Genomic DNA, 27,783 nt, shown 5'->3' with positions numbered 1-27,783 from the left:
GTACCTCAATAGGATAAAGAATTAGTCTTCCAATATATATATATATATATATGAATGTTTGTTTGAATAAATTTTTTCTTTAAAGTATTCATAAGAAGAGAAAATAAGAAATATTTAATTCAACCATTACACATTAGACTAACATATTAACTCAATGCATAATTATTAAGCATGACTGAAGAAGAAAGTAAATAAAAAATGCTCTTTACAAATACTTCTTGAAAATTGGTTAAAAATAAAATAAAATGGAAGGCTTTAGATTTAATCAAAATCTTACACATATTGTAAATGTTAAGCTCATTTTGATGGAAGCAGTTTTCTATTTTCTATGACTATTTAATCACCTCATACCCATAAAACAATTTATTTTTTAGAAAATTTAAATTCTCCCAATAATTTTTTATCCGTTTAAATATTTTGATTTGGTCTTGTATATTTTTTTTCTTTATTTTTTGTCTCTTTAAAATTGAAAATCAATGCTTTTGATCCATGATATTGTATGATAGAGATTGTTTGTTTATATGTTCCAAAAATATCAAGTAACCCAACTATTATTTTGATGTAATCATAGGATTTGCATTTAAAAAAGTAAAATGTATTATGTTTATCTATCTTAAAGTAAGTATTAAGGGTTAAATATAGTGATTTAAATTTTTAAAGTGATTAAATTTAAAGAAAACATTTTATAAAACTAAAAATCAAAATTTACAGTATATGTACTAAAAACAAAAGTCGTTAGTTTTTCCATGATTAAAAATATATTTAAATTTTTTTATTAATCATTTTACTTATTTACAATAATTATTGAATGTATTTTACATTGTAAAAATATTGAATATAAGTAATTTTAATTTAATAATTTTATTTATTAAATAGGAATGTAATTTATAAGATGTCTAGATAATATACTGTAGAAACTCTCCTTTATACCATTTTTATTCATAAAAAATGGCAAAACTAACGTGATCCCCTTATTACGAAGGACGATGGTTATAAGGAATTCACAACATGCAAATGGCAATTTCTTTCTTTTATTTGGAGCTGCATGAAGAAAGCATGGAGGTACAGGAAGAAATTGCCCATGCAAATAAATAAAAGAAAAGGGCCTAAGCTGGTCCATTCTGAAATTTTGGACTTCCTGTGAGACCTGGGCCTATGACCCAATTCTTTTTTTTTCTTTTTCAACTATTTTATTTCTTCTTTTGAGAGTTTCTTCCTGCACCCCCTACATTTTCTGAAATATCAAAAATATCCTTTCACAATTTTGGGTGATTCAAGAATAGGGGATCTATAAGAAAAAATGTTTCCAAAATAGAATTTCCGTAAGCAAAGAGTGTTTCTGGAATAGAAAATCTGACAAAATTCATTTCAAAATATTCTTTTCGAAACACTTTTTTTTTTTAATTTTCGGATTGGTAAATCCAAAATTAATAAAATATATTTCAAAAAATATGTTCTGAAAATATTCTAAAACAGAAAATCATTTAAAAAAAAATTAAAATAGTCTTCTTCAAAAGTCATTTTAAATTCGATTATTGACAAATTATTTGAAATTAGCATCATGATATTATTTATGCTAATTGTTGAGTTTTTTATTAATGAAAATTTTTGGAAAGGTTAAATTTACCTATTCTCCATGCTTGGTTTCACATCAAAATTAATTAAATATCATAAATTTTAAGTAAGATGTTATGGTTATCATTCCTCTAAAAAATATATTTTTTAAAATATTTTTATCGTTTAAAGGTCTAAATGTCGTTTAAATTGACTATATTCAGAAAATAAATTCTACAATATTTATCTCACAAGAACATTATCTATCACCTAAAAATTTGAAACTCTAAAGAAAAATATAAGTGTTACAACTATCTCAACCATTGATAACTTGAAGAAGAATCTAAATCTAAAATCATTTTTCTTTTATATACTAAAAAAATTACATTTGATTCATATAGATTCAAATACCAACCTCCTAAACAAATAACATTCAAATACCAATAATATCACATCAATGAAAACAATATAAAGTAATTACATTCTAACAATATAATCTTACATAAACTCAATGTAATTATTAATACTATACACCTATATATACAAGCCAATCTTATAATAAAAAATGTTCATACCAATAATATACTTCTCATTTTATCATCAAAATCCATTAACTTAAATCCCAATACACCCATAACATAGTTAAATTCATAAGTGTTTGTCCTAAGGTTTTAACTCTTCAAGATTTCACAATCAATTTTTCCAAAGTACTAATTTAACTCAAACTAAAATCTTAAATTTCTTTTTATGTATGCAATACCTTCTAGTTCACAAGCTCGAATCCAAAAAATAAGAAAAGTGACTTCAAAAATTTAGAAAAATAAATATTTAGTGGGATGAAATATTCTAATTAAATGAAAATAAATTTATTTTATATTATATATAATCTTTAAAAAAATTAATTACTAAAATAGTAATTATCCATTTAACTTAAACTCTCTTCTCTAAATTTATTAAATGTGCTTTTACAGAACTAGATAAAAATAAAACAAATAAATGTATATAAAACTAAGCATTAAACTAAAATAAATTAAAATTGAAAGAAATTTGAATCAGAAATAAAATATAAAAAAATTGTAATCTAGAAAGAAGAAGAAGACAAAGTTTTTCCAAAACTAGTAAGGAATTTCAATGTTCATGTGAATTGATTCGTACCTTCAGTTTTTCACTATGCTTTCTGCCATTTTGTAGAATGACACACGCAATCTATAACAGTTTTCTTGGAGTGAAGAAGTAACAACCAATTAGATCAAGTTTTTTTCCCATTTTCTATCATAACTATAGTTAATAAAAAATATTAATTATTAAAAAAAATACTATTTTCAAGAGAAGAGGTCAATTTAGTCACTTTAATCCTAATATTAAATTAATTAATCTTACAAGGATCGTTGTCATAAAATGTAGTTATTATATTGAATCAACAATGAGTAAGCAATAAGTAAAGTTCTTGTAGTGTTGTGAAAAATTCATGCAAGTTTGGAATTAAAATGACACTATTACCTCTTAATTAAAAATGGTAAGATATTAATCACAATTTCTGTCGTTTAATTAAAAGGTGATTATGTTAATTTGTTGGCAATTTTTTTTGGCTAAGAAAATTAAACTATTTTTTATGAAAAGTTTATTTCTCGTCAACAAATGGGAAAAAAATTAGTTTACAGTGGACAAGTGTAATTTCTAATTAGATATAAGATATTTTTGTAAAATAAAATTGTATTATTTATAAATTGAGATATATAGAATATAATATTTTAATAGCTTAATTTGGATACTTAATTTAAGTTATTAATATAAAAAGTCGTCTACTGGTTATAAATAAATAAATTTTAAGAATTGAAGTTCAAATTTAATCTACTCTTATAAATATGATTCGTAATATAAAGTTTTCATTGTAAAATATTTTATTTATAATTGATATGAAGTATTTAATAATAAACTTAATATATTACACGTTTATTATTACTCTTAAATTAGTTCTATTTATTTTTACTAAGTATGTTTATCTATTAAAGACAAATATTAGAAAAGTATATTAAAAGAAGAAAAATACAACAAAATATAAAAAAAATATCGTAAATAATTTAATTTTTTTCAAAAATGATCGTGAAAAAATAAAATGTGAAGTGAAAAGTTTTATATTAAATAAATAAATAATACACACACAAAATACTTAAAAATTCATTATTTTGAAATTGCTAGTTGAAAATGATTTAAAATTGTTATTTTGATTTATATCATTATATCCAAATAAGGATCCATTAATATTTATAAACCAAGGTTAAAAAATATTTATAAAATAAAAAATTAGTTGGAAAAAAGTGTCTAAAATATTAGATATTTTATAGATTGAACCTAGCATTAATGCAAGGGATGTAACAGGGGACAAAGATTCGTGCGAGGATGGTAGGGAGTAGGGATTCAAAACAAAACATTATATAACTAATTCTACACTAAAGAACCAGCTATGTACTTTATTTTAATTTTATATTTTATTAAGTATCAAAGTTTTGTCATGTTTTATTATTTATTATTGTTTTAGATTTTGTTCAAAACCAAAGTAGCATTGATATGGTTAGGTTGAATCTTATATTTGAGTTATTGTTTTGAAAAATCGAGATTATAATATTTCATTTTTTTTATGAGTAAATATAAATTTTGTTTTATGAATTGGTTTTATGAGATTAAACTAAATTTAAAATATATTTTTTAATATTATTTTTAATCTTAATTCTAAGAGATTAATAGATTTAGGGTAATGATAGAGATTTGAATTTGGATTTTGTAGTATTTCTGGTGTTCTATTAGAATATGAAAAACGTATATTTTTCTCATTTCAAAAGTTCTATTTATAGATTTGACTTATAGGTTCTTACATGTGTGGACTGGATAATCAGTTGATCAAAATATATGTAATGGTTCTCTAAAATCATGAGAATATATCTTTTAGTTGACCATTACCTTAAGATATTTACCTGAATATTTCTGAATGTCTCATTCATTCAAATTCAGTTGTAACTACTTATTTATTACGTTATAAATGTTATTTGATTCAATGTTCGATCGTGGATCCGACCGATAGATATTCCTAAGAAAAAAGATAGTGAATGAGAGGAAAGTAAAGAAATGGAAGTCAAGAAACAACTCTGTCGTACAAATCATGTTACGCACTTCGTACTCCACGCGTTTGGATTTGGTATTTGATGTTCTCTCATAAGTTGTTTTTTCTTCGTCCACCGACACTGTTTCTGTCGTTTTGTTCCTTTTCCAATTACATATTGAACACTATCTAACAATTGTTTTCGGTTACAAAATAAGTCAAGAAATAAAAAATAAAAGGATAAATCATCGCATGGATATCCTACAGAGTGAATCACCATGATATTGCAAGATTCTTTTTTTTTATGCTGAAGCTTAGATATATAATTTTTTAATTTATTGACGTGCGAATTTAGATTATTTATTTCCAGATAAAAACAGTCTCTTTTAAATAAATTAATTTAAAAAAAAATGTCTTAAATTTAGTTTAAGATTCATGTGTCTTGAAGAAATCATAAAGTTATGATGAAACCTGTCATAAATAGATTAATATATTTAAAAAGATTTTCTTAATATTAATTTGGTGGATGGATTATTTGTTAACCTCTCAAACATTGATAAATAATTTACTTTATATTTTTATTTTGCTATACATAATAATCTTACATTGTTAAAGAAATTGAAATGAATAATAGTGTATATACACTTTTTTTCAATTCTTCAAATTATTATTATTTTTTTTAAAATCGTATCGAAATTTTAAATTTCAAAACCATTACACTTTACTTAAAGGTCGAAATAATTTTATAATAGCAAAAATTGTAATTATCATATTATATAATGTAATGATCTTATTTTGCAAATTACTTTTATTTTTTTTCCTTTCTTTGTGTTTTGATTTGTAGGGGAGCAAACTATGAAGTTCGGACACTTCTCTTAAATGGTGTGTTCGTATCAGACACACGTATTTGTGTCGACATTCATACGACACTCGTAGGACACTTATCGGTGAAGTGTTCAATTCAAAAAATATTTATTGAATTTATGAAAATTCTAGCACGATTCTAACACAATTTTAAAAAAAGATAAATACAATAATTTTTTTAAAACTCAAATTTATTATATAATTTTTTATTATGATTATAAAAGTAAGGAATAAATTCTTTTGAATCAATCATGAAAAATATCTTCATGTCCCCAAAAAAAATATGAAACATACTTGTGCACATAAATATTTATTGTCAATTTATAGAATTCATAATTATGTAATATATAGATTCGTGTCTTCGTATCATACATTTTAAAGATTATACATATCTCCGTGTCATCTGTATTCGTATCATGTCAATGCCGTATCTGTGTCTGTGCTACATTGGAGCAAAGCACAGTACATTCCATGGTCCACATGAGATTGAATTTTAATATTAAAATTGAGATTGAATATCATAGTTTAGTGGTCTCCAATCATCAGTTTTCTCCTTTCTTTTCTCTGTCAACTGCTTATTATTGCACATGACATTGTTTCTATGCTTTTAACTTAATGGCTGGCATAACACCTTTCCAACCTCATCTTATATTCCCTTCAATACCAATTTATAAACAATATATACAATTCAAACATAACCAAAAACCCATCAGATTTTTATTTTTTTTACATAAATTAATTCAGCATGTGGATAATAAACATTCACTTTTATATTTTTTACATATGCTTTTTGTAACATTTCTTGTATCTCTTACCATCACAATATTTATTTTATTTTTGTCTTGTTTTTCCTCCTTAATCCAACCATGCATGCATTTGACCATTTACTAAACATAACTCATTGTCCAATTACTCTCCTTCTATTACTAATAATATAATGTCTCTTACATCTTACAGCTGTATTTGCTGATATTTTTAAAAACATGTTATATAATAAATTAGATTTATTTTAAAAAATATTAAATAATTTCAAATTTAAATCCATCCATGTAACATATGATAATGAGTTTTAATTTTGTTGGCGTTATTAATTGAAGATTTGACTCAACGATCTCTCAAACATTCACACATTGAAGTCTTCACCAAGAAAATGTGTGTGAAACTGAAATGGACCAGTCCCTTCCTCTTGCTTGAAACTAAGTCATCTAGAACAAAGCAACATCATCAAAATCCGTAAACAAAACCAAGAACTTGGTTCACATTATCAAACCAGAAAGCAAAGAAGAGGACCTGAACAAATTTCTCACTGCAAAATCCTCGTCATGTTCGATTATCATCGATCATGAACGCATCCAAAACTCATTACAACTACTCTATATACAAACTCATTATATGTTACAACATTAATCTATGTGAAATGAAAAATTCAGAAACCCCACTCATCCCCTTCACGTATTAATTTTAATTACACTTGAACAGAAACGAATCTAGAAAAAGCTCAATCCACCTCCACTTGAACAGCAGAGAAATTAGCCTTTATTCATAGCCATGTTATCAAAATACAAAATTTAGACAGTATCATATATATATCTTCATACTATTTCTCAGTCAAAATTAAAAAATTTAACTCAATCCTATAAAATAGATTTACAAAATGAGATTTGCATTCACTTATACTACGAAATATGAGTTTATAAGATGAGATTTACACTCACTTATACTACGAAATATTCTAATATTTAGTTGATGTGAGATCTTCAAGAGACCCTCCTCCTACTAAGAATAATAGTCTGTGCATAAACAATATATTTGTTTATGGTTGGTCTAACGATACATACTATATTAAAAAATAACTTTAAATCGAACTTAACCTTATAAAATCGATGTATAAAATCAATTTATGATGTGAGATTTACACCCACTTATATATATTGTGAAATATCTTAATCTCTTATCTTAATATTTTGTGAGATCTCACTTGAACTTGTAAAATTTTAAGGATGAAACTTGAATTGTGATGAAAAAAGGCCTCTGAATTTTGTTGAAAAAGATATTCACAGTTGATTTTTATATTAATCAAGAATCGAGAGAAAATGGGGTGCGTAAAAGATCATAAGGTGCCCAAAGAGCATCGAGAGGACAAGGTCTATTAGCGTCCAATCTGACCCAGGGTTTACCCTTGCCACTCCAATGCAACAAACTAACAGGACCAGGGTGAAGATCCCGACACAGACCACGGAAGTTGTCTCCTCCGAGACCGTGCTGGTTCCACCTATGATCCACAGGAACAATGTTCCCCGCAAACACAAGCAAAAACGGCGGCAACGAACCCAGTTCATAGATTCTCATCCTCTTCTGTACCTCCATCCACTCTTCGATCTTCCTCGTGTACTCCCCCACGCGCCACCGCCGCAAATCAATCACCATCACCCCCGTGTTGAAGTAACAGGCTCTCCGCTCTGCGAACGTCAGCGACAGCGAAGGGTTCGACCAAAACGTGGGCGTGAAGTAGGACGTGAAGTTCGCGTTGCAGTATTGCGGCGCCGCCAACACGCTGTCGGCTCCCAACGGCGTGGCCGCGAGTTTCGCGATGTCGTCGACGAGTACGAGGTCGGAGTCGAGGTACACCACGCGCTTCACGCAGAGTGGGATTAAGTTGGGCAAGTAGCTGCGCGCGTAGTTGAGGGGGCAGTCGAGTGCGGCGCGGATTGAGGTGGAGATGAGGCCCGAAACGACGCCGTCGTGGAAGGGGTAGATTTGGAAATTGAGGTAGGGGAACGAGGTGGCGATTGTGGCGCGTAGGAGGGACGCGCTGGAGGAGCAGACAAAGTGGAAGAAGACGTTTTGCGGGCACGAGGAGTGTTGGAGGACGGAGAGGATCGCCGCCATTGAACCTCGGATGTATGTCGTGTCCAGCGTCATTGCCACGTGGACAGCTTCTTCGGCGCACACGTTTGAATGTTCGGTGTTGGAAAGAGAGGGGCATTTTGGGGAGTTGTAGAATTGAGGAGCTTCTTTGAATTCTTGGGTGAAGAAGGTGTTGGTGGAGGACACAAACGAGAAGAAGAAGAAAAAGGGTATTAGAAAGTGTAACAAGTGTGGTGGTTTTGATTTTGGATTGGACTTCATTGTTGTGTGTGGTGAGAATGAAAAATAAGAGAGAGATCTAAGGGGTGGCTTATAATTGGAGTTTGAGGTTACAAACACGCTTTGGAGGGAGAGAAGAGAGAAAAGAATGCATATGAAATAATGAAGGGGAAGTTGGTGAGTTCACAAAGATTTTGAGCTTGGTGATATTATAATGGTTTTGTTTGTGTGGGTGTGGGATGGGGACCCTTGCCTTCTTCCTAAGGCTTTGAATCCAATAATGTCTCATTAACTTGTGCTTTGTAGGTTGTCATTTTATGGGCTATGCACTCTCTATTAATAGTGGATGTTGAAGAAGGGATGGGAATACAAAATAAGCTTCACCACTTACACAAACATGGTATGTACTTGTGTGTGGTGGAGTATGAGTAAATAGATCTCAATTTCACAATTCAAATAGATCACCATCTTCATCCTTCATTCAATTTTCATTATGACGAATATTTCCTTAACCGACAATATCTCTGACATATAAGATAAAAGTTGCTTAAACTTGTTTTCGTAAATAATTGGTATTTCGACTAATACAAAAATTAAGTGTGATATTTGTATTAATCTTGACACATCAACGTGAGAGTCTAATATCTTTACAAATAGATTGACCAATGTCACACAAATACATATTTAATAGTACTTATTTATCTACAACCATCGAATATGAAACATTTACTTGAGTGTCGGATAATCTTTTACAAATATCATTCTTATCTTGATCGAAGATTTACAATTAAGATCTATTACCATACTAACATTTAAAATTTTTAAAAAAATACAAATAATATAGAGAATAATATCTTCCCATTCACAACACAACAATACAAAGAGAGAAAAAAGTGTTGAATAATTACCTAGGATTAAAGGACATTCAAACAAAACGTGGTTATAATTTTGTATTGACTAAGGAGGAGCCTCAAATTTTGGACTAATTAAGTAGATTAGAGGTTAGGGGTGCCCTTCCAAATTAGGACAGTTGAATTGGAAATTTAGAATGGTAGAGTAGTATATACTTTATGGTGAAGTAACAGTGACACAGCACTGGTAAAGAGAATCTCCATACCACACATTCAATGTTGTTCATGGTTCATGCTCATGCCATTAATTCATTTTATTTTTAATTACTGAATCTATCACCCATTCATCTGAAAACTATGTCTCAGCAACCCAGAATCTTCCAATGGGAGCATTTTCACATACCTTCATTCCTAATTAAAACAAATTCATCAAGAAATAATCACATTAGAAGTAAGATATTGTTGAGTTAGGTATAAACAAAATCTTCTCCAACTTAGGTTCAAGTTTTTACTTTTTTTTTTATGAGATCCAATTTATCTTCCACTCAATTGACTTTCAATCATTTACTCTTTTTTACTAAAATTTCTAATTTCAATTTTTTTTAATTATACAAAATATTATTTAGTATTTCAAAAATATACATGTAATTAATAAAAAAAATTATTATTATTTAATAATTTTGTTGACATGATATACTTATTAGCCAATTAACAGGTTATTTTGTTATTTAAGTTAATTTTTGTCATATTTTTACTTAAAGTATTGTTTACTTTTTTAAGTTTGAAATGCACTTTCTAACAATATTGTTCTCAAAAATATATCTTAGGAAATTAATAAAGAAATATATATATATATATATATATATATATATATATATATATATATATAACAGTTAGTTTTGACAATGAGGTCCAATATCTAAACACACATTTCACATTTTAATAAATTAATATTTTATTTATTTTTATTTCATTTTTTAATTTAAAATATTATTATATTATTATAAGTGTTTGTTCAATATATGTTTTTTTTATTGTAGATGCTGTTAAATAAACTTTTCTCATTGGATAAATGTAATTTAGAATGAGTTTGTTTCTTAATTGGTTGAATTCAATATTATAATATATTAGTTTAATTCAATCTTGGAATATATTTCGTTAAAGAATTGAAAATATTTTTTTATTCAAACAAGTAAAAATAAACTTTTTGATGACTTTCAACACACTTTGTTATGAGTTTTAATTTAATATATTTATTAAGTTCTGAATGCACTATTAGCAAGAACAGTACATTCAACTGACCCATGTGATCAATGTATTTTAATTGACTAATTTAATTCATTTTTAACCTAATCTTCATTTCATTGACTCGCTTGGTTTCAATAATAATTAAATTGGACTATATATTTCCGTTTTTCTTCTCACAGCTAATAAATAAATTTATGAACTCATGTATTTGAAATAAATACACATTCTTTATAAATTTTATACAAGAGGAATTAATTAAAAACTAAACTTAGTTGGTTACATGACTCTATAATTATATTATAGTTTAATCAAACTTCATGCTCACATGTTTTTATTCATGATATATCAACAACAGTATTTTCTTAATTTTTTAAAAAAAAATATATTTATTAATGGAGTCTTGCATACAAATTTAAATAAATTATAAATCATAAGAACAAGAATTATTATTTTTATTTTTAAAGTATTTCTTCTACCAACAAGAAAATAAAAAATTATTAAAATGTAAAAGTTATAAGAAATTTTGAAATTAATATGATGTAATGGATTGAAAATTTTGAAAATCTAACATTGCAAAACTCACTTTATAAATTTAGTTTTATAAAATTAAATTAGATTTTAATTTTTTTAATATTCTAATTATTTAGTGTTATTTTAATACAAAATTGTTAAACTAATCACACCATCTAAAATTGAGTTAACTTTAAAATTTATTTTTTAATAAATTGAAAATCTTATCTTAAAAAAATGCCTTAAAAAGTAACCCAATGCAAAGTCTAATTATACTATATGTACCCACTCTTCGTTTCTATGAAGCAAATGGCATTAATTACTTATAAGAGAATGTAAAAAAATGATTAATAACTATAAAGGTTTGAAAAATGAAGTGAAACCGCGTTATGAGTTTTGGTCCCTTCTCTGAAATTATTTTTTCCATTTATATTTTGTTTCTTTCTGAAAAGAAAACGCAATTATTTGAACCAAAATTAAAACGCGCTTCACCTCACAATGCTCTCAAAAGTCATAACTTTCTTCATATGAGTTGGCTACTCATGTGCTAACTAAGCTTCTTTTAATTACATAAATAGTTTAAACATTCTTAATTTTAATCTTTAATAAAAAAAATTTATTAAATTTTACCTATTTCTGGTTTTAATTTAAGAAAAAAAAAACTTTGGTGTAAGATTATGATTGAAAAAACTAAATCACAGTTTCTATTTTCCATTCAATCTTTTAACCTTGGTTATACGTTGTTGTCAGTGATAACTCATTGTGTCAGTGTCGGTTGAAGCAAATGGTCAAAAAGTCAAAGTTACCATTTCTCATCTTCTTTGTGTGTATACAAGTTTAACTCCTTCTAATGTTATTAAATTTTTAGTTACTTAGAAAAGTTATTTTTATTCACGAGTTTACTACACTAAAGTACAATTTAAATGTTATAAAGAAGTTTAAGTTTATGCTATGAATGAAGTACAGAAGAGGAGTTTATGGTGTTGATGAAATGTTGTAGAAATCGAAGAAGATGAACTCCTTTTGAAATTAATATGAGGGTAGGAAAATGTAAAATGAAAAAGTTGGAAAGCAAAGGAGGAGTCAAAGAAAGTTTGGTTTCATGGATTACAGTTGTCAAAAGCATTGAAGAGTCTAATCCTTGTTGATATTTTGGTGAATAAAAGTACACACAAGTACTACATTATACATTCACTATTCACTATTCTTACATCCTATGCACATGTTTTCATACCTTTCTTCCTAGTTTTCATTTCTTCTCTACATTGTCTTATTTTACATATATTTTTGTTTTTTATAATATATAAATGAATGTAAATTTTATTTATAAGATTAAGTTAAGTTTATAACTTATCATTTCTTAATATGGTATCAGAGTCATTTTAAGTCTATTCTAACGAGAATTTGTGAAACCTATCGTGTTACCTGCTATCGGACCGTTATTGAATCACTCATAAATATATAAATATTACGAAATGGACTTTAAGCCTAACTCAACCCCATAAAACCGGCTCATAAGGTTGAGGGTTGCACCCCCTTATATAGAATGAAAGGCTCTAATCTCTAGTCGATGTGGGATTTCCAACAATATAGTCCACATACGAATTAGTAATCTCAAATATATTCAAAAAAATATATAAATATATAGTCCACATATAAATTAGTAATCTAATCTCACATCAAGTAAGTGTAAATCTCATCTTATAAACAAGTTTTATAAGATTAAGTTTTCCATTAAGTTATATAATTTTTATTGAAAAATCAGGTGAAAGAAAAAGATATAATTGTATTTATACATACATTTGTATACAAAGGAAGAATATAAAGGTAAACAAAATAATATAAAAATGTAATTGATGTATATATATAATTATTATGTATTTCTAATTTTTCATTCACTTTATACTTTAAAAAATATTATTTTATTATAATATAATATTTTATTTAAAAAATGATTGTAAAATAATTGTTTTTACACTGATGAGGTGTTAAAGAAACTTTATCCTTCGTGTTTTTTTATGACATTCGTAACATCCTTTTTTCTTTCCATTTAGTTAGTGTTAAACTAGTTGAATTTATATTTAATTTTTTTGTTATTGATATTGTTAGCATAAAAAAGTAAGATAATTTTAATTATTCAAAATGAATACAATTAAAAAAAAATCATTAAGTTATCTTATAACAATATTCTAAGTTTAAAATAATTAATAAATTAAGAATAAATTAAACCAAGATTTAAAAACTGATTAGCTTACAAAAATATTACGAGTTTAATGCAAAATAAAATTAAAAATACTTCTATGTGTGAAATAAGTAGATAAAATTTGATAAAGAACTATACGATAGTTAAATCAGAGTGTAAGAGTAAACAATCAAATATATAACGAGAGAAATGTTAATTAAATAATTAAACGAGCACCAACATTTTATTTTTATTGATGTTAGGAACTAGATTAAGTTAAATTAATTAGTTGGTTTTCCTTTTGGGCTTGCGAAATTGTTGGCTGGGAGTGAGTTTTGTTTGTTGGGCTAAAACATATACCCAGTCCATGTAAGTTTGAAATATGCAATTTCTTTCAGTAGCTCCATATCTTCTTAATGCACCTCCATAGATGTATGAAAAGTTTCAATTGCCTATGAGTGAGAAATATTCTAAATTCCATAATTCAAAAATTAATTATAAAATTTGTGATCTAAAATTAAAAATATATTATAAATGGTAGAACTAGAAATATGTTTTCAGACAAAAGTTATTATAAATTATACAATTTAAAAACACATTCTCAATTGTATAATCTATAATATATTTATAAATTATTTAATATGAAATACATTCTATATTTTTATTCAGAAATGTCTATGGATTTCATAATTCAAAATAATATGGTTTCAAATTATATATTTCAAAAATACATAAATTATGTAATCTAAAATATGTTTAAAATTATATAATCACAACCTATTTTTCATCGGATAACCCATAACATATTTATGGATTATACAATCAAAATATATGTATTTTAGATTATATGGTATGAAAATCTATAATATATTTTAAAATTTAAAACTGTTTTCAAATTATGCAATAAAAAATAAAAAAAATATTAATATTTTAACTTTTCCAATGCTCCTATCGATATAGAAGATGAAACTATGGGAGTAAAAATCATAGCCTTAAAATGACTTAATCCTTTGAAACTTATTCAACTAATTAAATAAAAGAAATTAGGAAAAAAAAACTCTCTATTTTTTAAATAATTGTTAAAAATGAAAATGTAAGTCGATAGAAATGAACAAGATAAATAATACATTAAGAGAAAGAAAAAACTTAAAAAAATGAGTTTCGGAAAATGATTCTATGCCTCTATTGTTGATTATATGTGCTCAAATTTTGTGATTGTTACATTTGTTAACTACTTGATTTTTTTTTTTTGTGTTTAGACCTTTTTTGTGTTCAATTGATATTGTCATGAAATTTTCTATTGATTGTGGTTTTAATTTGATATTTTCATGACAACTAACACAATATCACTCCAAATTTATGATTGTTTGAATCAATTCTTAATAATAATTTCATCATTAACGATGTAAACATTCACTACAAAATCTTTGATATTAAAGTTGTTAAAGTTTTTTTTCAAGTATGATTTTTCACCATTAATTTTAATCTTAGACCATTGTTTCAATGAATTTTCATAAAAACAGTGTAGAACACAAATTTCTTATCACACAAATAATTAGATAATGTTTAAGTTTAATCTAATTTTTTTAAATTTACAAATGATCCATAAACAAGTACTCTCTACTAATTTCTCTTATCCAAACCTTACTTAATAAGCAACTTTGAAGCAACCTTACACCTTAAATAAGCAATGTTACATCCTTTTGTGTTTTGTCTTTCAATAAAATGTCATGTGATTAACTGTAAATTTTGTTAAAATGTCTTTCTTTAAGTAATTTTGCATTGAATTTGGAACATCACTTTTTTTGGTAAAACTATTTTTCAAAGTTTTTTTAACATAAAAAAATAATATATATTAAGAATTTTATAACCAATTATGGATCATGTTTAACCAACTACGGTATATTCTCTTGACGGAAACAAGTTTAGTAACAATAAATAATTGATTTAAGGATTAAAATGACAATAGATGGTGAAATTCAGTAATTAAAATGATAACAAGTGTTTTAAGGATAAAACAGCCATATTTAACACTTTGAGTAGAAGCCTAGATGACTTGAGATAATTTAAATTTGGACTCAACCTAATCAAATTTAACTAAATTGAGTAAAATGAATTGATTTTTATTCAGCAACTCAATCATAATCCAAATAGATTAGTTGGGTCATTTAAAATTGTTAACACTCTTTAAAAAACATCTCAAAATAAGTTTTAATACATCTTAAATTTTATACATAATGACAATATTTATAATGCATACATTAGTAATTTTGTAATTTATTTTACTAGATAATCAATAAATTCTTATATAATTAATTTTAATTCAATTTAATTTATATAAACTACTTTAATTTCAATTGAATAAATTAAAAAAACTAATTCCAGCAAAAAATATTATAATTACTCAAATTATTTATTTTTGAAATTATTTATCACGTTAGATTGAATTCATATATCTAAGTTTAATATATCTTATAAGGATAAATTTTTTGTATTATCGAGAATTCAATGACCAAATGTGGAATGTCGATTACCACTCGTTCATTTGAACACTCGGCATCCTCACAGATTGTTACACAAGGCATAATAATTAGTAGTGTAATTATTAATTATTATGAGAAAACATTCGCAAAACACAATCAAAATGCAATTGGACCTTGTTGAGCTCAACTTAATCGTCCGTACATCAGAAGGCTCAACTCTAGGTCAAAATCGTATCGTGAAACTATCTTTTACTTTGATCTTAAACTGACTTAAGTGTTTGAGTCTTATCATATATACCGGTATCGAGAACACCGAAATTTGATAAAATCAAAAAATAGAAAATGTGATAGGAAGAAGAATTTCACACCCTCTAACAGCTATGATAGAGTGTAGTGGGATAAACTCATATATTCTAATACTATGATAAAAATAAATTCTATCTCATAAAATCACATTATAAAATAAGTTTTTCATCTAATTTATATAACTGATTTTAACTTTTTAATTATATATGTAGACGAGATTTCTAACATTGTTAAATAAAAAATTATAAGTGATTCACATATTATACCTCTTTTTATTTAACAATATATGAATGAACAGCTACGATTTTATTATGATTTGATTGATCTGAACCTTTTAACAAAACAATTGATAAAGATCTATGATGCAAATACTTTATCAAACACAGTATATTGTTTGTTTGGAGGATGTAAGACGTAATGTTAGAGAATAGAACACAGAATTGTTCTTAACGCCATAGGAAACATGAAAAGTAGAATTAAGGATGTTCCTCGAATCATTCCCCATCAACAGCAACATTCCCACAACCCTCTTTCTTTCTCTTTTTAGAAACGCCAAAGCAATGTGGTTGGTGGATCAAGCCCTCACTTTTGCACTTTACCCCAATAAATAATCATTTTAATCATTTAAAACCAATAATTCAAATATTAAATACCCTTTATTTTCGCTCTTTAAGATTCAACAAATATATTGTTCAAGATCAGATCGAATACTCCTCTTAAATGGCGTGTTTGTGTCGGACACACGTATCAGACACTAAGACAAGTATTGGTGAAGTGTTCAATTCAACCTATATTTGTTGGACTTTTGACAATTCTAGTACGATTCTAACACAATTTAAAAAGAATGCATTAATTTTGTAAAAACTCAACTGATTGTATAATTTTTTAATATAATTATAAAAATAAGGAACAAACTCTTTTAAATCACTAATGAAAAACTATTTTTTGCTAAAAAAACGAAAGATACTTGTACACATAAATCTTAAATCTTTATTGTCAATTTATATAATTTATAGATTATACATATCTCTGTATCTGTTGTCCGTATCATATCAATGTTCATATTAGTGCTATTAATAAACAAAAAGTTAACGGATGAAAAATCTACAAATTATTACAAAATTTTATCAAAGTAATTAAATTATATAAAAGTATTTATTTTACTAGTTGGTTTCAATTCATTTCATCTAATAAGTTTTTTTTATGACATTTAGTAGATTTTTTTTAATATTTTTTTCACAAATTTGACCATTCATATAGTACAAGTTTTGTTGATTTGTTATTTTCAAATACAATATATGTAATTTAACAAACATGTTGTGATAATGTGAATTAAAAAAGCATTAATTGCAATTAAATGAGAGTGGAAGTTGCTAGAATAAGGTTAAATGAATGAAGAGATGAGGTTAGAACAGAGACAATAATGACAACGCAAACTCTGAAACAACACCATTGGGATCTCGAAGTGGACCCAAATCTCTTTTCACTATTGTCCAACGAGCTGCACAGTATCTTCCTGAGCACCACCGCTGCTGAATTTTCCCCAACCCAACCCAATTTCAGATTCACAATCCCTGTTTCATTCATTGTTCTTCAATTCACTGGCCACCACAACAATAAGAAGAAAAACAGAGCAAAACAAGAGCTCTCAGAATCTCCACGCAAGGTGAGTTTTTTAAGTCAACCCACTATTCAACTTTACGTGTTCTCTTCTGGGTTCTCTTTTCTTTGCGTCTTAATTCTCTCCCCTTTGTGGAATCTCAATTCCGTGTTTGTTTGTTTCTTTGACGAATTTTCATCGTGGTTGGTGGTGTGTGCGTGTTGGATTTAACCAGAGGAGGGGGGGTAGAATTTTGGAATATTTTCAAAGATATGCTTTCTTTATCGGTTTAACTTTTGTTTTGTACTCTGGGAAACAAGGTTTTGGATTCGAAACGTATTTGTTCATTCGCCAATAACTCGTGGTTGTTAGATGGAAAGTTGTTGTTCTTTGATCGGAAATGGGGTTGGGGTGTTTAGCCAGGGAAATTAGTGTGCTAAGATAGATTTGGAATTGCCTTCTCTGGTTCAACATTGGGATTCAAAGATGGTCTTGGAGGATTTATAAGGAGAAAAGTCTTGAAAAATTCAAGTTCATAGCAGAGAAGTCTTGAAAGTTTCAAATTTCAACAATCCCCTGTTATTTCAGAAGTGTTTCTCTTAACCAGTTCTCTCTCTATTTTCTCCCTCAGTTTTTATAACCAGATACCAACCACAGGGGTTGGGTTTAGTAGAAGAGGTTAGTGTCTCATAACATAGTGACCAAAGACTTGAATATCTGATGCAGAGTTGTTTGCATTTATTGTTCAACCATGTTTCAAACAGGATTGCATCCAAAAAGAATAACAAATTCTTAAATTGTGATCTTGTTCAAGAAGTTGTTTCATTACAACTCTTGATATTTCTGAAAATTACAAAATGTGACTTTTGTGACCTCAATTACAGATGTCCAGATCTCAAAAAACCTTGGTGCTGCATCTAAAATTGTGTGGAAGAACTTTTCTAAAACCTTAATGTTTTTTGCATTTACCTTGTTTTCATTTTTATTTTTGTTTCCATGATATGTACAAGAAACAGTGAAAACAGAAAATGAAAAAGAAAATAAGAAAAGGTCTTAAATGTAGAGTATTTTTGTAACTAAAAGTGAAAATAAAATGAAAGGCAAAAAAACTTTGTTTTAATTCAGAAGAAACATGCTCCTCTTTCTTTATCACACTTGTCATTTAGTCAGTTGGTGCCTTGTGGTGCCCTTGGACATTTTTACTGTGCCCTTTGTTGATGGTTTGGCATTTCATCTTCCCTTACAGATTGAAATTTATTGTGTCAGATTTTAGGCTACTGTGCAATCCATCTTTTTGCAATTTAAAAGGATTGGTACTTACTGTCTTATTCCTATGCTACTTGGGACTTGGGATTGTCTGCTGAAAGCAACTTTTTCAACCCATGTGCAACTTCTATACACCAATTGAAGATACCAAACACTGTACTTCCCAATTTATTGACTGTGGTTACAGAACATTTAATAAATACCCTATGAAATACTTCAAATATTAAATGAGTTTATTACTTCTGATATAATAAATACCTTGTGGTTGAAAAAATAATTTTTTCTCTGATGCCATTGTTGTTAGCATACATACTTGTCCAGAATTGGGGATCATGAAATAACACTAAAGTACATTATTGCAGAAGGAAAGTTTTTCAAGAGTTTCCTGAAGAAGATGGAAGTTTGCGGGCCAGTCAAATCTGAAAATAGATTAAAGCACCGACCCTTGACCCCTCTTAGGTTGTTGAGGGGTCTGATATGTTTAGTGGTATTTCTTTCTACAGCTTTTATGTGTTTAGTCTATTTTGTGCCAGTGGCAGTTGTAGGATTGCGGCTTTTCAGCATTGGGTATAGTAGGAAGACAGTGTCATTCCTCTTTGGACTTTGGCTATCTCTGTGGCCCTCTCTATTTGAAAAGATAAACAAAACCAAAGTTGTCTTTTCTGGGGACAGTCTTCCAATCAAGGAACGTGTTTTGCTCATTGCTAATCACAGAACTGAGGTTGATTGGATGTACTTGTGGGATCTTGCACTTAGAAAAGGGACTCTGGGATGCATAAAGTACATCCTTAAGAACAGCTTGATGAAACTACCTATCTTTGGTTGGGGATTTCACATTCTGGAGTTCATTGCAGTGGAGAGGAAGTGGGAGGTAGATGAGCAAATATTGCACCAAAAGCTTTCAACTTTTAAGGACCCTCAAGATCCCTTATGGCTAGCTCTTTTTCCTGAAGGAACAGATTATACGTACTACCTGATATCCCTATTACCTTGGATCTTGTCTTTTGATTTTTCCAACTGCTTTTATCATCATTGGATAATAAATATGAACTCTTTTCAGTTCCACAGATCATTTCATTTGATATTTTGTCTGTATGCTTATGGTGTTGTGTTTTGTCTAGCATGCTCTAATTTGTGGATCATATTACACCACACAAACATGAATACATAGTTCAATTGAGATGCACGCTTGACATGTGATTTGCTTTTCTTGCTTAGTGATCAGAAGAGTATAAATAGTCAAAAATTTGCTGCTGAAACTGGTCTCCCGGTGCTGAAAAATGTATTACTTCCGAAAACAAAGGGGTTTCATGCTTGCTTGGAAGCCCTACGAGGATCATTGGATGCAGGTTTACAATTGCTTCTCCTCTTTTTAAGACACTAAAGTCAATTCATAATGTTCCTGTAGTGGCTATTTAGGATATTGTGTAATCTGTGTCACCAAATGCATCTCACTCTGCTTCAGAAAATTTGAACTTAGCATTTTCCTGTAGTGTCTTAATCATTTTTATGTTCCATAACTGTCACTGGAGAATAGATGTGTGTATATATATAGGTGCTCAGAACTAATTTTTCCTCTTTGATGTAAATACAAAATGGACATTTGCGAAAACAATAAGTTATTAAAAGAAAAATAGAACAAATTAGAATAATGACATCGAAGATTTTTAACATGGGATTTACTTTTCAAGTTTATGAAGTTTTTCCATGTTAAAAATTCTCGATGTCATTATTCTAATTTGCTCTATTCTCTTTTATATGCTTATTGTTTTCGCAAAAGGAAAAATTAATTCTGATTTTTTCAAAAGTTTTATGAGAACAGAAGATGGAAAGAGTCATTATTCATGAGAATTGATCCAACATTATCCTACATCATATCCAGGCTTGTTTGTACCATGTGTTTAATGATTTTTTGACATGACGGGTGCTGTCTATTTGCACAATATTCCAACCATTTTGGTATTTTGTTTTGAATTTTTCTGTGAAGTGTGTTGACTGAACATTGTCACTGAATTACGTGCAGTGTACGATGTGACAATTGCATACAAAAATCAATGTCCCTCCTTTCTGGACAATGTTTTTGGTGTAGACCCTTCAGAAGTGCACATGCATGTAAGGCGTATTCCAGTGAAGGAGATTCCTGCTTCTGAAACCAAAGCTTCATCTTGGTTGATAAACAAGTTCCAGATGAAGGACCAATTGCTTTCAGATTTCAAGATTCATGGTCATTTCCCTCATCAGCAGAATGAAAATGAAATTTCTACATTTAAGAGCCTTCTCTCTTTTACAGTGATACTTTCTTTTACTGCCATCTTCATTTATTTTACATTTTTTTCTGTGGTTTGGTTCAAAGTGTATGTAGGTTTATCTTGTGCATATCTTGCTCTTGCAACTCGCTTCAATTTTCAATTGATGCCTGTAAGTAACTATGTTCATGCACTTTATAACACCAACAAACAAAACAGTGAATAGTGTTCTCAATTTTTAAATGTCAATGTACTATCTTGGTCTTCAACTTTATATTTGATTCTCAATCTATTTGTGGACTTTGCTTTCCATAGTTTTTATTCATACAGTAATCTAAGGTACCATTTTACTACTGCTATTTTCTAGGAAAAATCAGTATTTTTCAAAGCCAAGTTTCTATGAGCAAAGAATAAAATGTATATGATAGAAAAGAAGATGTCGATCCAAAACAAATTTCAAAAATCAAAGCTTGAAAAGAAGATGTCAAGGTTTAATTACTAAATTTTAAACATCGCAGAATTATTATACACTGCAAAAAAAATATAAAATAGTAACTAAAATTAAATTACAGACAAAAAAATAATTAATTATTGTATTAATTAAATTAAATACTATTTTATAGATTAAAAATTATTTGTATATTACTTATATATAAATTAATTTTTATTATTAACAAAAATTTATAAAATAATTTTTATATTGATATTTAAATTGGTTATCAAAAAATTTAGTTACTAATATTTTAAATTTTAAATTAATTTATAAAAAATTAATAGATAGATATTAATTTAAAAACTATTTTATAATTTTTTTATTAACGATAGAAATTATTTTAAATACTAATAATTTGTTTAGTTTATAAGATAATTTTTAATTTAATTAAATAATAACTAATTATTTTAACTTTTATAATTAATTTTTATTTAATAATTTTATTATAGTGAGTATAAATAAAGATAAAAGTTTATTTTATGATAACTTTTTATTAGCATCAATGTAGTTGGGTAAAAAATCATTTCACTTTACTAGTTTGTAATAGTCCATTAAAACTAGAAAGCTGGAATTTGGATAAAAAAATTGTTATTTTTTACATATTTTACGTAAAAAAAGTGATTTAAATGAACTCAAATGCAGTTTATTTTCTTAAAATAAATGCTTATTTAATAAAATAAACAACTTTTTATATACTTTAATATATTTATTTTAAAATAAACTATTTATGCTTATATTAATAAACTAATCTTATTTGTTTCTTAAATATAATTATTTTAAACATTACTCATTTCAATAATATTTATTTAAGGTTTTAACAATAGTTCTTCTTAATATTCAGAAAGTCCGTATGTATTTACAATTTCAATTGATTCATACTCTTTAAAAATTTAATGACATTAAATTCAGGTTATGTACAAATGTAGGTATTTAATTTTTAAGTGGATTATGTTATTTTTTTTAAATATAAAGTTTAAATTTTCATCCTGTACTTTTTATTTTTTAATTGTGAAGAACATTTGTATTAGTGAAATGAGATTATTTCAAAATAATATGACTTAATCTGAAATATTCTTTCAGATTTTTTTTTTAATATTTTAAATTAATAGTATCTTAATTAATCAAATTATTTTTCATTTAATTGTCTTTTGTTTGATTAATAAAAATTTGGTGAGAGAGAGAAAAAATAATGAATATATTTAAAAAATCTTTTTTGATCTTATGAAAAAATAAAATTCTGATTTGACCAATCTTTAATATTTAATATATTGTGCTACAATCTGTTAATTTGTTTAATATATTTTAAAAAAGTAACTAATATAACATATAGTTAAAAAAAAATTATAAAAGAAAAATAAACTATTATTTTAAAATAAGAAATAGGGATACATCTTTTGGTATGTTGTTGTTACATATTTTCTAAAGAAAAATAATTGAAGGATGAAAGGAAAACATGTGATACATTTTTTTAGTTTAATTAGCTTGTTTAGATATATAACTATGATTCAACTATCATTTTATCTTTGAAATTCATCAATGTATACTATTTAGTCATTCAAATTAAACTAATGTTAATTTCAGTTTGTCAAATCCAATAAAATGTAATTTTAGTTTTCAATATTAAAGTGACTAAAAATAGTTTAAACATAAATTTTCAACCCTAATTCATGAAAACCTTAACTTTAAGTATCTGCTACATATTTTTATAACTATCAACTACACATATAGTACATGTACATGGCATAATAACCATACTCCAATATACCAAGTTTCTTATTATTACACTAAAATCAAGTAGTATATATATTAATAAGTTGCTTTATGAAATACTCAAATCAAGGACTAATGAAAAAAAAAGGAGAAATATTTAACACAATTAAACATAATTTTTAGAGAAATTTGAGTTGTTAGTATTTGAAATAAAAATACATTTATTATATTATTTCATATGTTAGGTTACCCTCCAATTTTTTTGACAAATTACTTGAAGCTAGTGGTATGTGTGTAAATTAAATCTTGGTTTGAGTCAAAATTAAATTAAAATTATATAAACACTCATTTACTATCATTGACTTACAAATGTAATTACACAACTAAGGTAAATAGTTTCAGAAAAATTATAAATAATGATAACAAATCAGTCATTAAATAACAAAAAAAATCACTGTTTTAATTAATGACTGATTTAGTGACAATTCAAAATCGGTCACTAATATTTAGTCACTCATGCCTTAGTAATTGAAAATTATGATTGATTTATTGATTGAAATTTGTGACTAATTTAGTGATCGAAATCTGTGACTGAAATCTGTGATTTAATATGTGACTATATCACTAAAAAAATCATTAAATAATAATCAAATTTAGAAATAAAAAATAATAGTTACTATATTAACTAAAATAAATACTATTGTAGAGATAAAAAAAAATTCTTGGTATCTAAAGTGATTTATATTATTAATAAAAATTTATAAAATGATTTTTAAATTGATATAGAAATTAACCACCAACATTTTAGCTACTAATATTTTAGATACCAATTGAAAAAACTATTTTATAAATTTTTATTAATAATAGAAACTACTTTAAATATCAATAATTTTTTTAGTTTATAAAATTTAATTAACTAGTAACTAATTATTTTGGTTTCTAAAATTAATTTTTATTTAATTATTTGCTTGTAGTGTATTTTTATTTAAAATTTTAAAATAGTAAAATTGTATCTTAATTATACCTTAAATACTAGTATAATTCAAACAATAATATGAATATTAAATATGTTCTTTTACCGTCCAAAAAACTTGTAAAACAACAGTGTTCATTTTTAAACTTATTTTGATAAACAATATTTACATTTTTACTTGTAAAAGAATACACAAGTAACTTATTTTTATTTTTATTTTTTTAAATCTGAAAATAAATAAATGTAACCAAAAAACACTTCTTCAAACATACAAAAAAAAAAAAATAGTTGGTAATTATAATGTTTAAAAATATTAATGTGTTGCTTGTAATTTGATTGTTGAAACATTAATGCATGTGCGTGTGTGTGGGTAATTATGAGTTATTAAGCAATTAGAAAAATGGGAGTTAGCAGGTCCATAAGAAGAAGATGACCCACAATCTTCAATTTCTCACCAAAAGATGGACTCCATTTCTTAAATTAGGGTTGGTCAGTTATAAATTCAGTTCCCCACCTCTTCCATTCTCACACTCACTCTTCTCTCTCTCTCTCTCTCTCTCTTCAACTTTCTTTCTTTCTTTCTTTTCTTCACAATCATGGCCATAACCTCTCTACTCTTCCACCTTCTACCCTTTCTACTATTAGGTAAACCATATTCATGAGTAAGAGTCTTTGTGTTTTTGGGCCATTGCATGCATAGATTGTGTGAAATGTTAGGTTTGGAGTTTGAAATGTGTTATGGTGTAGTATTTGTTCTTTGTTTCATGACTTATTTAGTAGGGAGCTTTGAACATTATGTATATATTGAAACATTTCTGAAAAATTGTTGAGAAAAAAAATATTGATGGGTAAGATTGGTAGTGTTAGGAATGAAGACAAAATTGTTAGTGCAATAAAAAAATGTGTCTATTTAGAAAAATTGTATAGAAAAATTGTTTTTTGTGTGTGTCTGAAACATACATTTCTCAAAAGAAATGAACTTTTTTTTGTATGAAGAATTGGGTTATCATTGTATGAAACGAGAAGGAAGATGAGATGGATAAAGAAGTTTCAAACAGATGCGTGGTGTTTTGATTCTCAATTAAGAGGATATCATGGATTTATTTAATTTTGACTTTTAAGGTTTTATTGTGTTGTAATTAGCAAAGCGTTTTGAATTTTATAATTATTTTTTAATTAATGCATGAATTGTAAATTTTCAGGTAATGTAGCATCTGACACGGTGTTTTATCTGGAGAATCATTGCAGTCACACAGTTTGGCCGGGGACACTTTCCGGCAACGGCGCCGCCGTTCTCGGTTCCGGCGGTTTTGCCCTGCCGCCTGGTTCTTCGGTCCACTTCTCAGCGCCGTCCGGCTGGTCCGGCCGCTTCTGGGGCCGGACCGGCTGCACCTTCGATGAATCCGGCGTCGGGAGTTGCGCCACCGGAGACTGCGCCGGAGGCTTGAAATGCAACGGCGGAGGAGTCCCGCCGGTGACGCTGGTGGAGTTCACCACCGGAAGCTCCGGCAACGGCAACAAGGACTTCTACGACGTGAGTCTCGTGGACGGTTACAACGTGGGAATGGGAGTGAGGGCTACCGGGGGAACCGGTGACTGCAGGTACGCGGGGTGCGTGGCGGATCTCAACGGCGCGTGTCCGACGGAGCTTCAGGTTAGAGACGGCGGCGGCGCGGTTGTGGCGTGCAAGAGCGCGTGCGCGGCGTTTAACACGGCGGAATTTTGCTGCACCGGCGACCACGGGACGCCACAAACGTGTTCGCCGACACATTATTCGGAGATTTTCAAGAGTGCGTGTCCGACAGCGTATAGTTACGCATACGATGATGCTTCAAGCACTTTCACTTGCTCCAATTCTGATTATGTTATCACTTTCTGTTCCATGGGATCATCATCTTAATCACTATTAAGATATTAAGATGTGCCCATTTTCTTACACTTACTTCATATTTTTATTTTTCTGGAAACCTTCTATTATGACTCCTATTAATCTTTGTATAGAGTATCATTACTCTTTTTTTATCTTAAATTAAAAATTACACTTAATAAAGTATATTTTTTTTCTACATTTCTTCTATTATAATTGGGATTTAAATTAGTCCCCGCACGAACACTCGATAGAAGTACGTTGATGGAGTATGTTACTAGGGATTAATTTGTATCAATGTCACTTACAAGTATGTGAGTTAGGTAGCATAGACACACTATTTATATATTATATAATTATAAATTATATAAATTAATAAAAAAAATTATATTATAAGAATGTTTTAAATTATTTTTTATAATAGAAAGATGTTTTTTATGATTGATTCATAAAGATTTGTTTTTTATTTTTATAATCATAATAACAATTTATACAATAAAGTTTGAATTTTTGGAAAATTACTGTATTTTTCTTTTTTAAAATTGTGTTAGAACCGTCCTAAAATTGTTAGAAATCTAACAAATACTTTTTGAATTGGACACTTCACGGATACGTGTCCTACATGTGTCTCATACGAACGTCGGTGTCCGATACCGACACGCCATTTAAAATGAGTGAGTATTAAAGTTTTTTTTTTTTAGGCATAACATTGTGGGGGATCGATTTTGTCTATCTTAGCTAGAGTGTAGAAATCGATTTTGTTTTTTAATTTTTGGTGCTAAATCGAATTTGTTAGTTAATAGTCATTGAATAAGATCGATTTTGTGGGTTTATATTATGAGAATTCGATTTTGTGTGTTATACTTAGAGTGCACAAATCAGTTTTATTGTATCTTTTTGTGCTAAATTGATTTTGTTGGGTACTGTGTAATGAAGAAAATTGATTTTGTATGTTTGTGGATTGTTTTTCATATTTGATTTTCTTGTAAGGGGTAATTTTTTATTTAGGATTTGTAGTTATTTAAAATTTTAAATATTTTAAGAACTTTATATATTTCAAAATTTTATTTAAATAGGACATTAAATATTTAAAATTTATATTTATTTAAAATTTTGAATATTTTAAAATTTTTATATATTTCATATTTTTATTTAAATAGAACATTAAATATTTAGGATTTTGAATATCTATAATCCACAAATAAATCAATTAAATTAATTTTTTAATAATTTTTAAATAAAACGATAAATTTGTAATGTCATAAATAATTCGTATTTTATTTAAAATAATATTTCAATAGTACTGGAAATAATTTACATAATTTTAATTAACTTAAAATCTACACAAAAATACCTCGTATTTTATTATTCAATTTTTTTTAAAAACAAAGTTAAATTTGTAATCTTACATCTTTAAAAAAAAATCAAACCTTTAAAACCATTACA

The 27,783-nt window shown here is 27.3% G+C and overlaps 3 protein-coding genes across 5 annotated transcripts; 2 read left to right on the top strand and 1 right to left on the bottom strand.

The window, feature by feature from the left end:
- Positions 1 to 7,527: 7,527 nt before the first annotated feature.
- Positions 7,528 to 8,906, bottom strand: PARVUS (Nucleotide-diphospho-sugar transferases superfamily protein). The gene has a single exon (XM_068619576.2). The coding sequence runs from the start codon at positions 8,642 to 8,644 to the stop codon at positions 7,592 to 7,594; it is 1,053 nt and encodes a 350-aa protein (XP_068475677.1). The 5' UTR covers positions 8,645 to 8,906; the 3' UTR covers positions 7,528 to 7,591.
- An 8,680-nt stretch (positions 8,907 to 17,586) lies between these two features.
- On the top strand, positions 17,587 to 21,568 carry LPAT4 (lysophosphatidyl acyltransferase 4). 3 transcript variants are annotated; one of them, XM_068619574.1, is made up of 4 exons: positions 17,587 to 17,848; positions 19,411 to 20,014; positions 20,267 to 20,397; positions 21,072 to 21,568. In XM_068619574.1, the coding sequence occupies exons 2-4, from the start codon at positions 19,443 to 19,445 to the stop codon at positions 21,518 to 21,520; spliced, it is 1,152 nt and encodes a 383-aa protein (XP_068475675.1). In that variant the 5' UTR covers positions 17,587 to 17,848; positions 19,411 to 19,442; the 3' UTR covers positions 21,521 to 21,568. The 3 variants fall into 3 exon arrangements, with proteins under 3 accessions (XP_068475675.1, XP_090153624.1, XP_068475676.1); XM_068619575.2 differs by lacking the exon at positions 17,587 to 17,848 and adding an exon at positions 17,887 to 18,460; XM_090297498.1 differs by lacking the exon at positions 19,411 to 20,014 and having other exon boundaries at positions 17,705 to 17,848.
- Positions 21,569 to 24,974: 3,406 nt separating this feature from the next.
- On the top strand, positions 24,975 to 26,534 carry LOC137816439 (pathogenesis-related thaumatin-like protein 3.5). The gene is made up of 2 exons (XM_068619573.2): positions 24,975 to 25,115; positions 25,673 to 26,534. Exons 1-2 carry the CDS (start codon positions 25,067 to 25,069, stop codon positions 26,368 to 26,370), a joined length of 747 nt encoding a protein of 248 aa, XP_068475674.1. The 5' UTR covers positions 24,975 to 25,066; the 3' UTR covers positions 26,371 to 26,534.
- The last annotated feature ends 1,249 nt before the right edge of the window (positions 26,535 to 27,783 follow it).

Source organism: Phaseolus vulgaris, chromosome 1 (genome assembly GCF_051622355.1).
Source record: "Phaseolus vulgaris cultivar YP4 chromosome 1, ASM5162235v1, whole genome shotgun sequence".
Classification (NCBI taxonomy): Eukaryota; Viridiplantae; Streptophyta; class Magnoliopsida; order Fabales; family Fabaceae; genus Phaseolus; species Phaseolus vulgaris.
This window is presented reverse-complemented; position numbering and strand designations above follow the sequence as displayed.

Excerpts from the sequence above, each read along its gene's own strand:
- PARVUS (XM_068619576.2), bottom strand. The coding sequence starts at position 8,644 with ATGAAGTCCAATCCAAAATCAAAACCACCACACTTGTTACACTTTCTA.
- LPAT4 (XM_068619574.1), top strand. The coding sequence starts at position 19,443 with ATGGAAGTTTGCGGGCCAGTCAAATCTGAAAATAGATTAAAGCACCGA. Across the intron at positions 20,015-20,266 it reads CCTGAAGGAACAGATTATAC|TGATCAGAAGAGTATAAATA; the intron begins GTACTACCTGAT and ends TTTCTTGCTTAG. Across the intron at positions 20,398-21,071 it reads ACGAGGATCATTGGATGCAG|TGTACGATGTGACAATTGCA; the intron begins GTTTACAATTGC and ends AATTACGTGCAG.
- LOC137816439 (XM_068619573.2), top strand. The coding sequence starts at position 25,067 with ATGGCCATAACCTCTCTACTCTTCCACCTTCTACCCTTTCTACTATTA. Across the intron at positions 25,116-25,672 it reads TCTACCCTTTCTACTATTAG|GTAATGTAGCATCTGACACG; the intron begins GTAAACCATATT and ends GTAAATTTTCAG.